At 36.6% G+C, this 15,061-nt stretch overlaps 2 protein-coding genes across 3 annotated transcripts in view; both read right to left on the reverse strand.

Moving 5' to 3' along the window:
* Positions 1–15,061, reverse strand: part of LOC120558537 (zinc finger protein 239-like) — a 360,504-nt gene that overhangs the window by 200,204 nt on the left and 145,239 nt on the right. The window lies entirely within an intron of this gene.
* Positions 14–7,732, reverse strand: LOC120559388. 2 transcript variants are annotated; one of them, XM_039801075.1, is made up of 14 exons: positions 7,721–7,732; positions 7,326–7,350; positions 7,066–7,235; positions 6,787–6,873; positions 6,669–6,698; positions 5,220–6,373; positions 4,576–4,798; positions 2,442–2,607; positions 2,258–2,340; positions 1,972–2,151; positions 1,704–1,811; positions 1,070–1,291; positions 808–942; positions 14–77 (listed from the first exon to the last, which is right to left on the reverse strand). In XM_039801075.1, the coding sequence occupies exons 6-12, from the start codon at positions 6,365–6,367 to the stop codon at positions 1,082–1,084; spliced, it is 2,118 nt and encodes a 705-aa protein (XP_039657009.1). In that variant the 5' UTR covers positions 6,368–6,373; positions 6,669–6,698; positions 6,787–6,873; positions 7,066–7,235; positions 7,326–7,350; positions 7,721–7,732; the 3' UTR covers positions 14–77; positions 808–942; positions 1,070–1,081. The 2 variants fall into 2 exon arrangements, with proteins under 2 accessions (XP_039657009.1, XP_039657010.1); XM_039801076.1 differs by lacking the exons at positions 6,787–6,873; positions 7,066–7,235; positions 7,326–7,350; positions 7,721–7,732 and having other exon boundaries at positions 6,669–6,747.

Here is a 15,061-nt window from a genome sequence, read left to right on the forward strand (position 1 = left end):
TAGAGTGATTTGAGAATATATATGGAGTTCCCCATCTCCAGCTGATTGACAGCAAGATGAAACATGCCTTCAATTATCTAAATAAGAAATGTGGGAGAAATGTTTTAATTTCTTTGAAGTTGTATTATAAAATAAAAATACAATTTCTATATTTCAATGTTTACACCAAGAAACACATAACAAACACAAGGTAACTAATCATATGTCTATAATTATAATTCACAATAATGGTCCATCATTAATAGGTATCTGTGCATTAATTTATGCAGGACAAATGAGTAAAACTACATAAACACCTCAGCTATCTGCTACTATTAACTAATGTGAAAACAAGTTTACCTATCAGTAAGTACTAGTCAACTTCGAACCGATGTAGTTTATTAATAGGTAATCAATAATTAATGAATTAGAGCAACCTCATTATGAAATATTAAGTAACTATGAAAAATTATTAGCAATTACTACCAACTCAATATGCAAAAACAAATAGTGATCCGGACCTTAATTTAAATGTGAAAACAATTCAATTTAAAATAGTGGATCAGATCACTAGCACTTCATACAGAGTTAATAGGTAAATGGCAATGCATTTTATGACAATGGTAAGAGTACAAAAAGACAAGTGGTCACATCTCAGATACGTTAATGTGGTGATTATTTAGTAATTGTTAATTATTTGTCATTGTTCGTTGTTACAATTCTTCTTAACGAGGCTGATTACCTATTAAGGAACTACAGATTTTTAATTTTTAAAACTTAACTACAGTTTGTATAACTAAATATTGAAGAGAATGAAATGCATACTACCTCGCCATATAACCACCGGTGTGGTTGAAGTGTACGGAGCTCACGGTGACGAACAATAATTGTTTGCCCTATGTTCTGGGTCGGGATCACAGAAACCACAACCTCTGTGTCTTTTCTTTTCCACCAGGAGGTGAGCTGCATGCCATAAATTGAAATTAAAAGTGACACGTTGTTAAACATAAATTGAATGTGTTTCAACTTGTTGTCTCTCTTTTTTAAAACAATTATATCCTTTCTTTTTAATGTTGATTCAAATAATAACCTTTAAAAGTTACTAGTAAGAACTTGTGATACTAGAAAGCCTTCTTAGTTGATGCTGTGGGGTTATTGATGTCTTGGATGGTGTCTGAGGTTTGTTTGACATGTCCCCATGTACTACATCCTTTCCATCCAAAGTTTCTTCATGGTCCCCCAGTACAGATGAACTAGGCTGTGGTAAAGACTTTGGTTTCCCAATGGCACCGTCAGGTACTGAGGAGTCAACCTATCAACAATGTATTTAAAAACAAATCACCTTACCAAGGATCCTCATGTTAAATACCTTTCGTTTGTCTCTTAATTTCCTATTTTAAATATATTTAAAACAAATATAAAATAAGATCTTTTACAATATTTCAATTGTTTGTAGAAGTTTCAGTTGTAATTTACATTAATAGTTTCTCTAAAAAAGATGTACCACACACAAAATGCCAAAAGAAAAATAATATTAATATTAAGTAAAGATTGTGTAGTGTGTAGTGAAAACGGCTTCTGTTGTTATACATCTATGAATAGTAAACTATTTCGGATTGGCTGTAATTACTTTGGCTGCAGTAAAGCTAAAACTGTAATGTTTAGATTAGGATTATTACTATTAATTCTGTATAAGGCATGACAGCTTTATATTTACAGTATACCTTCTTGTTCGATGTCTTGAAATGAAACGGCTTCCGGAGTGGTGTAACATATCTCCCCCTCTTTTTCTGCTGCCGTTCTTTCCACTTTTCTTGGTCCACTCTGTACGTCTGCATAAAGTAAAGTATAGATGGAAGAAGTCATTTATAATTTTAATAACTTTGGAGAACTGTTTTAGATACCAATACATATAATGTGATTTTCTTTATATTTACTTAAAAATTGTTACCCATGCCACCTTCAATGAAACCTTAATTAAAGTATTCAAACCTTTCTTCTAACAACTCTTTCGGAATCTTCATACTCCTTCAGGAGAGCAGTGTGACTAGTTTGATAGCAGGACACAAAATCATCAAGCCTAGTCAGGCGGCCAGAGGGAAATCGAATGTGTTTTAAATCCCACTGGCTCTTTTCCATAATGCCCTGGGTTCTGTTGTCCTCTGTTATGTTCTGAGAAGGGTATAAAAAACAGGTACATTTGTAAAATAATTTACCTGTTAAACACATTAAGCAATCGAGTAATAAAGTCATGTCATGTAAAATATTTTATAATTACTTGTCTTGGAAGCTTTCTGATGGTGTTGCATTTCCTAGAGCACTGCTCATATTGTGGTCCCGTCCCATGTCGTCCAAGGTCACCTTTGAACAAAAGTACGTAGGTAAAGCCATGTGTTTAATTTTCATAAAACAAAGCAAGATTTTTATATCCAAAATGGATATATTGATTAATGATGGCAAACCTAGCATTATCCCGGTCCACAATCCAGAATAAGGTAGAAGGTATTTGTTGAGGTGCTCGATAAGGCCTCTGCAGAAGTAAACATTCGGCTCTCCATACATGTCTAGTGGAGCATTGGAAATTACTTCTTTGCAACGTGTTGCAAATCTGTTGACTCCATCGATGTCCTTAATGTAATGTAACAATGTGTTATTATTACAGGTGTGTTTGAAAATGATAAAATGACTGACAAAAGTTTCAAAAGTTTCAGCTTTGACCTTTTTGATAATGACTGGGCTGGAATATACCTCAGTAATACACAAGTCCTGCCAGACATGTACTTGGTGCCATGTGTTGTTGATGTTGTGTATTTTTGTCCCAAATTTTCAGATAAGTAGTTACATTTTTGGAGAGTGTTGAAGGTAGATGCGGAGAGTAGCCTTGAGCAGGTATTAACACTCAAGGTGAGGCAAAGGTGATGTGAAAAAAATGATGGGCTTTATTATCAATGACCCAAGTAAGGTCCATAAGAAAAAATGACAATAGAAAGAATTAACAAAATTAAGGAAATTAACTAAAAAGCACTTTCAAAAAAAGATAAAATTCAAATTGACTTAAGTCAAAACAATCAAAAGTATAAATACACCACTATTCGCTATAGTAGACCTTAAATCAGGTTTAACGTGGAGATCCTCCAGCAGACTTACGTCCTACTACCTTCACGTATACTCCAGCTCTCCTTTCTGAGCAAACACATGGCCACCCTATATAGCCTGACGCCACCCCTCAAATTGGAACATACCAACCTGTAAAACTCAGGGGTGGCTCAGGTGAGTAGGCCGTAATGGCTTCATACAGCACACATAAATATACAACAATCTAAATAGATACAACATATAATTTATACAATAGGTATTACCATTAACCACAGCCACAAGGTATCTTGTTGGCTGTAAAATATAATACACCACAAGTCATGTTTGTGACAATCTATAGCTTTTAAACAAACTATGATAAATGCATTTAGCTAAGCCTATCAAATAGTAAATCACCGCAGCAATAGATGTTAAAAATTTGTGCACAAAACTACGGGATTAATACAGGGAATTCGATAAATGACAGACAATATAAAACCAGTATAAATAACCGGACATAGACAGTCAAACAAACATGTACAAGCAACATTCTTCACTCAGTCTTTGAGATTAAAACAGGTAGCGCATCGCTACCGTGACGGCAGCCATGCGCCCCGTCACAGAGAGCAATACAACACAGCACATATAGACCACACAATGCACATAAAAGAACCATATCAATGACACATAACATGAAAATTTATTAAAAATACTGCTAAATGTTTTTCCTTTTTTCACTGTGTTCACTGTCTGTTAATCTTTAGTGTACCCAGTTTTCCCATGTGTTTCTTTGTTTCATCTCATTCCCCTGTTTGTCTCATTGGTTACTGATTAATAAGTGTCCTAATTTCATGTGTCTAGTTAATTAGCTCCCTTGTTTATCTGTGTCTGTTAGTTGTCAAGCTTTGTTTAATGTCACAAATGACCGTGGTTTCTCCTCCGTGATTGTCCTGTTTATTATTTTGATTATTATCTAATATATAATTTTATTGAATAGATATCCTAAATTATTCGCTTTAATACAGCCACCAATTAACAATCATACTGTTACATATGTTTGAGGCTGCAGATGCTGTGGACTTTATATTTATTATACATTTCTGTCTTGTTATATTAAAATGATGCTGTGTTGTGGTGTTCAAGTGGCAGATAATTAATTTAGTATTTTTTTTAAATGAAGTAAGTATTTTCTGACAACACACACTTACAAAACACACCAAAGTTACTTTATGTACTGACAAAAGGCCTTGTTGTTTATATGTCTGTTGTACTGTATTTACATGTAATGCAATTGTTCCATAAATTTGTTCTGTTAAATGTTAGTAATATATCAAATATGTATCATCATAAACTACTTTAATCTCATTGTAAACTAGCTGCACTCTATGGCCTTTATCTAAGTACATTTGTACTCGAGAAATTTAACATACAGTACATTTATTGAAAAAAAAGTATTCCTTCGCATCTTTGTTAAAATCAAAACCATAAATATTAAAATGTAAACTTTGATTTGACATTTACCTTCAAGCTCTCACTTTTGGACTTGGTTGTCTCATCCAATGTAGTCGCTGTTCTCTGCATCCACGACTGCAGGTTTTTGAAATGTTTCTCTACATTGGGCCCACAGGATGGACTGGAGAACACAACAGCAGCACTTTGAACCATGTCATCTAGTTCTATTAAAGTGCTTGCAGTTGTCAGGGAACCAAAGACGTGCATGGCCAGATGGTAGTGTTTTGGCGCACTGTGGAATGTAAAAAAATAATTAGATTCAAGAATATATGTTATATGTTGATAGATGATAAATTGTACAACTTGTGTGTATTATATCCAAATTTGCACGTTATGTAATATTTGCTGGTCTTTTGTATATTTATTGAATAATCATTATTCTATGCATTTCACAGGCAAAGCTGATGTAGGGGAATTCAGAGGCCACACTGCTAACAGAAAATGTGTGCATTTTTGGATAGTTCAGTTCACATTGGCAGTAACATTATTATTTTTTGGTATGAGGAAAAGAGATGTTGCTGTTGTGTTTTTTGACCTAGCACATTAATGAAAGGTAATTCATTACAGAATCTGTATAACATTATTGGACACTTAGCAACTGACACTAAAAGAGGATTGTCACAAACAGTATTTTTTTAAAGTACACTACTTACTACTTTCTGCACATTTCCTTTGCATTCTTCATTACATGGCTGAGACAACGATGAAGAATTGGCACCACAAAATCTTCTTTTTTTCCTTTACCACTTGCTATATTATAGTAGTGGTTAATGGTGTCTTTCAGGTTTTTTTTGGCAAATGACAGGCATATTGCCTGCATCAACACCATTGACCCATCACACAGGATCATGATGGGTGACTGCATACCTTTTCTCCCAAAACACCTTGCCACATCAGTCTGAAACGCCTCTAGAAAGTAGTTAACTGAGGCCGTGGTGTGATCACAGGTAAGGTATGTGGCAACAGGTAGTGGAGATGAGTTTTTGTGGGGATTCCTAACCACCAACTCATAGACATAGAAAGGAGGAGATCCTTTCTGCTTTCTCATGATGCTGCCAGTCGCATCCAGATAGACAATGTCCTCCTGGCATCGCTCCTGATATATTTCAATCCCCCTGCGTGACCAAAGAAGAACCCCTTTTGGGTGTAGCATTACTTTCTGGAGGACCTCATCAGGACTGCCTTTTTTCTGGTCAAGCATGATTTGAAGACTTATGACTTCGTTACTGTGCTGCCGGCTTCTCTTACGTGCTTCCCACGATATATTTTTCAGGACATTGGGACTTGGAGCCTCATCCCGACAGCCAGACTCCATAACATCTTCGTGTATTTTTGTTATTTTGTCAAGGTACATAGCTCGTGGGAGCTGTCTTTGTAAGTCTTCGCCCAGTGTTTTTCTTTCATGTGCCCTAACAGGTCTTCTTTTTAATTCCGTTAAATTATGAATACTCTTCTCCCCTTGGTATTCTACTATTGCCTTGAGGTCCTCTTCACTGTCCACAGTAACTGTTACTGTGACAGGGCAATCCTCAAATCTGCAGTAACCAAGGCAGGAGAATTCAGGGCTCGCTTGTATCGAACCCATAACCTTCAGTTTGTGCCTTTTAAAGGCAATGGAACAGTATGGGTGTATGGTCCTCAGACCTTTCGAAATTATATTTGTCCACTGGAGTCCTTTAAAGCTTCTTTTCTGTCTGTTCTTCTTCAGCTTTTCCCAATCATTCCTTTCAATAAAAAAGAATGATGGGTTCTTCGGTAAGTTGATTTTTATAAATCCATCGTCATCGGATGGATTACTCATGGACCCCTAATGAAAAAATAGAATGTTACTGTAACATGTACGTATGTCCATTAAATAAATGTTTTTTTGAAACTGTGGAACATGTAATTCTAAAACCTTTGTTTCAGTCAAACGTGAACACGGACAAATACTTATTTTTCCCATATTGTAATTGTAACATTAACAAAAACAAGGAATAATGTGATGTGAAGTCAATGTAGAACACCAGATTCTTATTATCGTTACTTTCCTTTCAATTACAAGACAAGGCATATAGACACCCAACATTGAATCAAACAAATTAGAAAAAGAGCAAACTAACTTTCTCTGAAGATGGGGAATATTCTGTGTGCTGTGTTGATAGAAAGACAAGCAAAGTTTGACATTATACTTTTGCAGAACACATGAAACCAGAGTAAATACAAAGAGTGAAGACTAACTTTCTCTGAAGGCTTGAGTCCCTCATCTTCATCAGCATTGTCACTTGCCACAGATGGCAGAGGAGATGGGGAATATTCTGCCTTGTGCTTTTCGACAAAGTATATAATGTAATAATGATGTTTAAATGTAAACATTTTGAAAAGAACCTTGTTAAAATATGAAATGCCTGCATCTGTCTTTGAGAAACTCAATATAACAACCTTTAATATTGGCTATCATCAGCAAGATGTGTATATATATATATATATATATATATTTGTTTGTGTGTGTGTACTCACCGTATGAAATACATTTTGCAGACGATAGCGATGGTTTTTAGTGTTTGCAATGGCTAGTGCAATGCACACTTGTCTTTATTTGTAATATTATCATCATAGTCGCTGAGTTTCTGTTTCAGGACTTCAACTGTCTCCACAATTTCATGGTCTACTATATTTTTGTTTTTGTTCTATTGGGGAAATAATGCATTACAAATAAATGACATAGTTATTCAAAAATGTAATTTCACAGATGGATAGTTAATGATTGAATTACTCACCCCAAATAACTTGAATGAGTGCACTCTGGATAAAATCAAAAGAGGAAGAAATTAGGATGACAGCATATATATGTATAATGTATACACACATATATATATATATATATATATATATATATATTAATCATTGCTGTAACACTGTAGAATACTGTTCTGTCATTAATAAATGAATATAACGCACTTTTGACATTCAAGTAAGTACTAATAACCAACAAGAATTAATAAACCAATTTGTAATTAATATTATGTTGCCGTGTGGTAGTTCACTATTAGAAAAGTACTATTAACTTATTTATTACTTATCTATTAATTAACTATTAAAAAATAATAAACAGGATCAAAATACTTGTGTATAGCAAATGGGGATTGTACATTTAATAAAAATATGCAGTCACCCTTTCTTGCTCTTCGGCATCTTTCCGGTCATCAGATGGTGCAAGGTACGGTTTGTGTTGTTTATCAAGAAACAGCAATACTGTCATTGCACGGTTGTTGTCGGTGTAGTTGCATGTTTATGCCTCGCAGGTGCCTGTTTAAAACGTATTACATATTTTGTAGCTGCACATCTGAAACTTTTAGGCAAAGTACCCACATTTGTCTACTACAAATGTCAACAATTTAAATGTCTTCAACTATATCACAGACTTTGTGTGATGATGACAAATACAAGGTGGTCCTTAGTTACAATCTACCCCACTACTGGGGTAGGTTGTAACACAGACTGGGGTAAGTTGTAACAAGTAGACACAATTAACAAAAACTAAGGGTACTCAAGTGATATGCCACAACAACAGTTTTATTTTAAATGAATGGCTGCAACAATAAAATATGTGTGAATATGGGGAGTGTATGTGCATGCACACGTGTGCGTTTGTGTGTGCATATCTGTACCTGCACATTCATATGGGTGTTTGTGTGTGTAAGTGTGTGTTTATGTGTGTGTATGTGTGTGTGTGAGTGAGAGCAAATTGGCATAAACATACTTACCCCCATTCCACAGAACGAACAAATGAAATGCAGTCTTTATCAGTCACAATGTTGACAAGAACAAACAAATTAAATGCATTCTTAAGTCACAATGGTGACAAGAAAAAACTAATTCAGTGTATTCCTAATCAGAGTCAAAATGGTGGCCAATGAAATTGGTTTGGCCTCGAGTGCATGCCTGGTGTCACCAAAAGCTACATAAAACACACTTGACCTACACTTGATGGTTGTAACACTTTCATAACACGTGTTACAACCTACCCCGCCACTGTCACCCATTGTTTAGCAGGGCTCGCAAGTTTTGAAGACAGGCAAGAGTGACACCCCCCCCCGCCCCACAAAAAAAAAGCTCATAGATTGGTGGCGGGTTGGACGAGTCACAGGAGCAGGGGTGTTTCATTAATATTATTATTACTATTATTAGTGTTTTTGTTATTATTAATAATTGCTCAGATTTACAAAAGAAAAGATTTGACACATGGCACTGACAATTCAACCAAATACAAAGTATTTATTCAATTTCCGCATGGCATGGTGACTTATGATAAGGAGGGGTATGGGGGTCCAATTTTGAGCATTAAACTCTTAATTTCCTGCATTCTGGTGAAATTTTATCCACCTATTTATACCTTTTTCTGAATCAATTCATGCTGGAAATCTTTATGTAATGGTAAACATAGATTATTATCCAAATATAAAAACATAATGGAATATATGGCAGTAAGGCTCTCAGGCATTCTGTATTGCTTTCATCTATTTATTCTCCTGTAGATCAGCTTTCCTAATTAAGTCTGAGTCAGCACACATGTAGAGGCATCATTTACTCTTCCCTTTTGCATCTTTTGTTGAGGATTTAACCTCCTTAAATGTGCATATGACAATTATTCACGTCAATGATACATTAATTCATTTTAATGAATTGATAAACAGAATTGTTTGAGCAAGATTTCTGCTCATGTTCAAAACGTTGTGCACATTAAAAATATATCTGTTTTATCTGAGTTTTGGAGGAGTCGTGATATTTTGAGAAAAATAAAGTTATAATAGTCAATATATTTCAGAAAATAATCTGCTGTGCATTAACGTGATTGCTCTGCTGAGACGGTAGATCTCAGACCGTCTGACAGACACAGAGCCCCGTTTGGGTCTCTGGTCTCTGAATGAGCGAATGTATGTTAATGTCTGTACGCTGCTCTATGCTTTTTTTTTCATTGGCTGTTGCATTAAATCTTACCCAGATACAATAGTGCTATTTTCTGATTGTCTATTGTGTATCCCCTTTTTTATTTTTTTGATTGGCTGATAAGTTGCAGGCTCGACTAAGAACTCCAGGGGAGACGCGCTTAATTCCTGCCGGTTCCATAGTGAGATCGGCGCGGCCAGAGACATTTTGGGCGCTGCGGCATATTCAATTTATTTTAAATAGTTTTTCCGCGTGAGAAATACAATGTGTGGCGGGCGTGCGTGACAAAAGACCGAAATGAGTGACTGTCACGCTCAATGCGTGACACTTGAGAGCCCTGGTTTAGCTAGCTGTATTAGCATGGTGCTTTGAAATTAGCAGGAGGTTGATAAGCCATTTTTTACAAGAGAAACTACAGTTTGATCAGATATAACTCATACAACATTATCTACAACGGTAGAAGTACTAAAAAACATATTATCTTGTCATTCTTTTTTTACTTTCTTACCTCCGAATTAGGTTTTCTGCTGTAGCTTCAGGTGAGAGATAGCTACACTGACTGGAAAACCTCCATGTGGGATTATATAGGAAGCCTGAGGAAACTGAAACTGTCACATGACTCCTATCTTATCCATGATTCATGGAATTGGTGGTGTTAAAACTATCCCTGTGTTACAACTGTACCCGGTCTCCCCTACTGTAATAAAATATCTCTTATTTTCAAGATAGAAATGTAATGCAACAATAACCTAAGTTACTTAATTTTGCATTACTGCTGCAGTTAAGTTTTCTACGCAAAAAGTTGAAGTTAATTTTTTTACAATTTTATTACAGGTTTAAATAATGAACGACTTTCACCGACATTAAGCTTCCAGACCTGAAACGATTTATTATGCCCCCCTCTGGTGGACAACAACTACCACCAGTCCAACTTAGCATATGCATACAACCATGTAACAGTGGTTTCCTTAAGTAAGCATATTAAGCTTATGCATTAATTATGTAGTTTAGAAAAATAATATCCATCATAAAACAGATGGGGAGAACCACAAGAATCAGAATAACGAACACAAGCAAAAATAAATTGAGTAGCTACTTCAGCACCATGGACAACATAATTGATTTGTGTAGAGCACTTTTGAGACATAAAAGTTATGAGGCATGGTCATGGATACCAATATGTGTTTATTATATGTGATGTTTTGTGAGTAAATGTCAGAAAGAGAGAAGAAAGCTTCCAATAGAGACACAAAGAAATACATTTGCATAATGAAGAATCATTGAAAGCAGTGTTACACCGATCTTCGACGGACAAACTTTTTTTAAAGTTTAAAGTACATAATTTTATGTGATTCTAAAAAGATGTAAATGTATTCACATGTCATTTACATATCATAATGACATTTATATTGCACAAATTAATGTCTACCACAGACAGATTTGTGTCAACTAATATTTTCAATGGATAGACACAAGCACAAAGGGAATATGAATAAAAGTCTCTTTGGGGCATTGTTCACAACAGAGGATATAATTGTCCAACTTGAGATCATGAAAGACACTGCAACGGTGCAATTTACATCATTTGCACTGGCTTGGGCACTGTTGTGACTGAAACAGAAAAACAGGGAAATTAATGTTATTACTCATCAATGACAGAAATCAGAAGTCTTTAAAAGGCCATTTAGTTTGGAAAAAAACATCAGAATGCCCTGAAACATTGTAGATCACATCTTGAGGAGGAGTCCTATCCATCTGAGGTGAAATTGGTCTGTGGAAGCTGAGACTTTTATTTGTATGATTTTCTGAATGTATGGACAAAACAGCGTGTATATGAGTTTTGGGGGGCTCTTATTTTGGAAAACAACATCAGAATGCCCTGAAACATTGTAGATCACATCTTGAGAACGAGTCCTATCCATCTGAGGTGAAATTGGTCTGTGGAAGCTGGGACTTTTATTTGTAGGATTTTCTGAATGTATGGACAAAACAGCGTGTATGTGAGATTTGGGGGGCTCTTATTTTGGAATTCAGCATATCATGCAGTGACAGGTTGTGAGGTGTGCTAAAACATATCTTTCTTTCTTTCTTTCTGACAGGCAGGCGGTCTCACCGTAATAGCAAGTGTATACGCGCACCGCGAAAGATAGGGTCGGCTAGTTTGACTGCTCATTTCGAAGTGGAGGCTGGCTTGACCGCAGTAAATATCTCTTCAGCAGCCGCAGTTAGTCGCTGCTCCACCAACGCTCTCAGCATCTGGACTTTACACGTTACCTCTTTCTCAACACAACAAGGATACTCTGCTAACACACCTTTCGGCTAGACGCCATCGTGTTCAAAGTGTGAAGTTAGCCGCAGTAAATACTACAGCTTCCGGTGCAGATTAGTTGCTGAGCTTCAAAATAAAAGTCCGGAAGTGTTTTGGGCTAATTTGAAGAATAAAAAAAAAACACGGGAAGATAAATGATTAAAATAGACTTCTGAAGAAAGACAAATATTTAAATGTATTGTCAGAGCTCTGAGAAAACAAAGAACCAAATTAAAGATGATGGTAGTTTTTTTTTTTCCTTTTGTCTTTTAAAGTGTCAAACAGAGGACAGAAGGTTTGTAAATGTAAGATGTCAACTGTTTCTGTTCTTTGTCTAAAGGTGAAGTTAATGTTTAGGTTTATATTAGACCGATTATTATCATATAAAATCAGACCACTTTAAAAAAAAAAATTCTAAAAGTCAAAGTGCAATGTATAATATATCTATCTCACAAACATACACACACATACATACAAACACATCTTCTCTCAAGTTATTCATTTATTCATTTGATTTGCTTCATGTCAGCACTGTCATCAGTCTCAGGTTCAGGTTCAGAAGAGTCTCCAGTCTGGTCTTCAGTCTCTGGTTGTAAAAGTGGATGTGAGTTCCTGGCTGGTTCTGGTCCTCCACAGTCCTCTCCATCAGCTTCTGTTTCCATCGGACCAACACATTTATGTGTTTTGACATCAGAACGCCAGGCAAATCTTTTGTTACAAACACTGCAGCTGAATCTTCTGTCTCCTGTGTGGACTGCCATGTGTTGCTGTAAACTTCCTCTCTGTGTAAAAGATTTCTTACAAACTTAGCAGCTGAAAGGCTTTTCTCCTGTGTGGACTGTAATGTGTTTCTGTAAACTTCCTTTCTGTGTAAAAGATTTCTTACAGAGTGAGCAGCTGAAAGGTTTTTCTCCTGTGTGGATTCTCATGTGCAGCTTTAAAGCTCCACTGTGTGTAAAATATTTCTTACAGAGTGAGCAGCTGAAAGGTTTTTCTCCTGTGTGGATTCTCATGTGCATCTTTAAAGCTCCACTGTGTGTCAAAGATTTCTTACAGACTGAGCAGCTGAAAGGTTTTTCTCCAGAATGAGTCATCATGTGGGTCTTCAGGGTTCCACGTTCAGTGAAAGCTCTACCACACTCAGAGCAGCTGAATGGTTTCTCTCCTGTGTGAACTCTCATGTGTTTATGTAAACTCCAACTCTGCGAAAAAGATTTCTTACAGACTGAGCAGCTGTAAGCTTTTTCTCCTGTGTGACATTTCATGTGTGGTTTCAGATCTGCCTTGCAGGCAAATTTTTTCCCACAGTTAGAGCAGCTAAATGACCGCTGTCTTGTCTCCTTCCAAAAATCACTATCAACACTGTCATCAGTCTCTGGTTGTAAAAGTGGATGGGAGTTCCTGGCTGGTTCTGGTCCTCCACAGTCCTCTCCATCAGCTTCTGTTTTCATGTGTTGAGTTTGTCTCTGATGAAGCTGTGAGGACTTAGCTTCCTCCTCATCATCTTCACTCTTCACAGGGACAGGAGTGAATGGGAACTTGGTGATATCAGCCTCCTCCAGCCCTTGAAGCTGCTCTCCCTCCTGACTGCTCCACAGTTCCTCCTGTTCCTCTTTAATGTGTGGGGGGGGCTCTGGCTCCTGCTGGTCCACACTGGAGCTACACTCCTGCTGCTCCTCTTCACCAACAATCACTTTAAGAACGTCTGGAGGTAAAGCTGAAACACAGACAGACATACATTAAATATCAGTCTCAACAATACTTTGCTAATTAGCTGATTTCACTGTGATAAGGACGCAGCTTCATAATGAAATCATCTGATTTATCCTGGGTCCCCAAAGGTCATCACACAAAACTGAGCTGTTACACTACCACCCTTAAATAAACTCATTCCTCCACTCGCTGGTGGTTGAGATGAAAACTGAGCTGAAGGAAACATTTGAGAGCATAGAGCCAAACACAAGGCCTGCGGGCCAAATTTGGCCCCTCGCAAAGTTTGATCCGGCCCAAATACCAATTTAGGTTCACAATAAATTTTGGCCCAACTAGCCAAACCAAAAAGACAGGAAACTGTTTTTCACACTGTAATTACGCAACATTCAGAGCAGATTTAGGCAGATTTGCCGACTTTGAGCCTTTGATAAATCCCCCCAGAAGCAGAGAGTTTCATATGCAGGCTGTGAAACAGGCTGCTGGGAGTCAGCGTTGTGGTAGCTGCTTATAAAAATTAAATCTTTGTTTTGCTTTATTTGCTAAATTCTGCAATGGCTAAGAAACGTTTTTGCTGAAGAAGGGAGACCACATAGACTTAAGGATTAATTTAAAGCCAATTTATTTAACCCATAATAAATCTTACTGAAAACAAGTTTTCGACTGATTATTTGCAGATTATCTGTATTGGCGTTTATTTGCCTGATAACCGATATGTTAATGAATTAAAAAGTTCTACTTTGGCTCGGCTACAGCTCTGTGTCTGTCCCTCTGCTTCGGCTTCACTCGCCACTGAGTCTGACTTAATGTCCCGCCCACAACACTGTCTGACTGGCTAGATGTTGTACGAGTAATAGCCAATCAACACTCAACAACCTCACAGCAGCAGCCTGGAGCACAAGCGTCTCCTTCTCCGTGCAGTTCGTAGTGCTAAGCTTCAAAGGTAAGGCTGCAGGAATTTCCAAAGTTAAAAACATTATAATCTTTCACAATAAAGTTGCAAAAACACCCCCAACTCTGTGATCTATTTCTATAATGACAAGCCTGTCCAGTTATATCACTTAAATAGCCAGAATTAACTTTTGGTGGTGATAGCGTTAGCTTGCAGTGTTACTGTAACTACATATTAATATAGAGCGATAGTTACATGTTTAATCTTTAAATAACTTTAGTTCCAGTGTAACAGGGACTTATTTAAGCTTCCACCCTGCAAATGGAGCATGACTCATCCATATTAGACAATGTTTTTACATGTTATATGTTAGCCAACAATAACATCCAGTCTCACAGCTATTCTGAACGCCTTAGCAAACCTCCGTTAATCCATTTGCTGGTTCATTAGGCCTATAGACCGATGAATAGGAGAGAAAACCCCCGAAGCCTATGATGATATAGCTTGCACCTCAAACTATGACTTAAAATCAATTAAAAAGAGTTCCACCTTTACCAGCTGTGAAACTATTAGGTTTTAAATGCATAAGTAGTTATATATCATATTAAAATGGAAGTTTACTGTAGTAAAATTCAGTATTTTGTGTTTGTTACAAT

Source organism: Perca fluviatilis, chromosome 5, assembly GCF_010015445.1.
Source record: "Perca fluviatilis chromosome 5, GENO_Pfluv_1.0, whole genome shotgun sequence".
Taxonomy (NCBI): domain Eukaryota; kingdom Metazoa; phylum Chordata; class Actinopteri; order Perciformes; family Percidae; genus Perca; species Perca fluviatilis.

Bases quoted from the DNA above. Each gene is read 5' to 3' on its own strand.
- LOC120559388 (XM_039801075.1), bottom strand. From the start codon at position 6,367: ATGAGTAATCCATCCGATGACGATGGATTTATAAAAATCAACTTACCG. The intron at 4,799-5,219 runs GTAAGTAGTGTA...TACATTCCACAG, and splicing joins AAGGAAATGTGCAGAAAGTA to TGCGCCAAAACACTACCATC. The intron at 1,292-1,703 runs GTATACTGTAAA...CATTGTTGATAG, and splicing joins TCAAGACATCGAACAAGAAG to GTTGACTCCTCAGTACCTGA.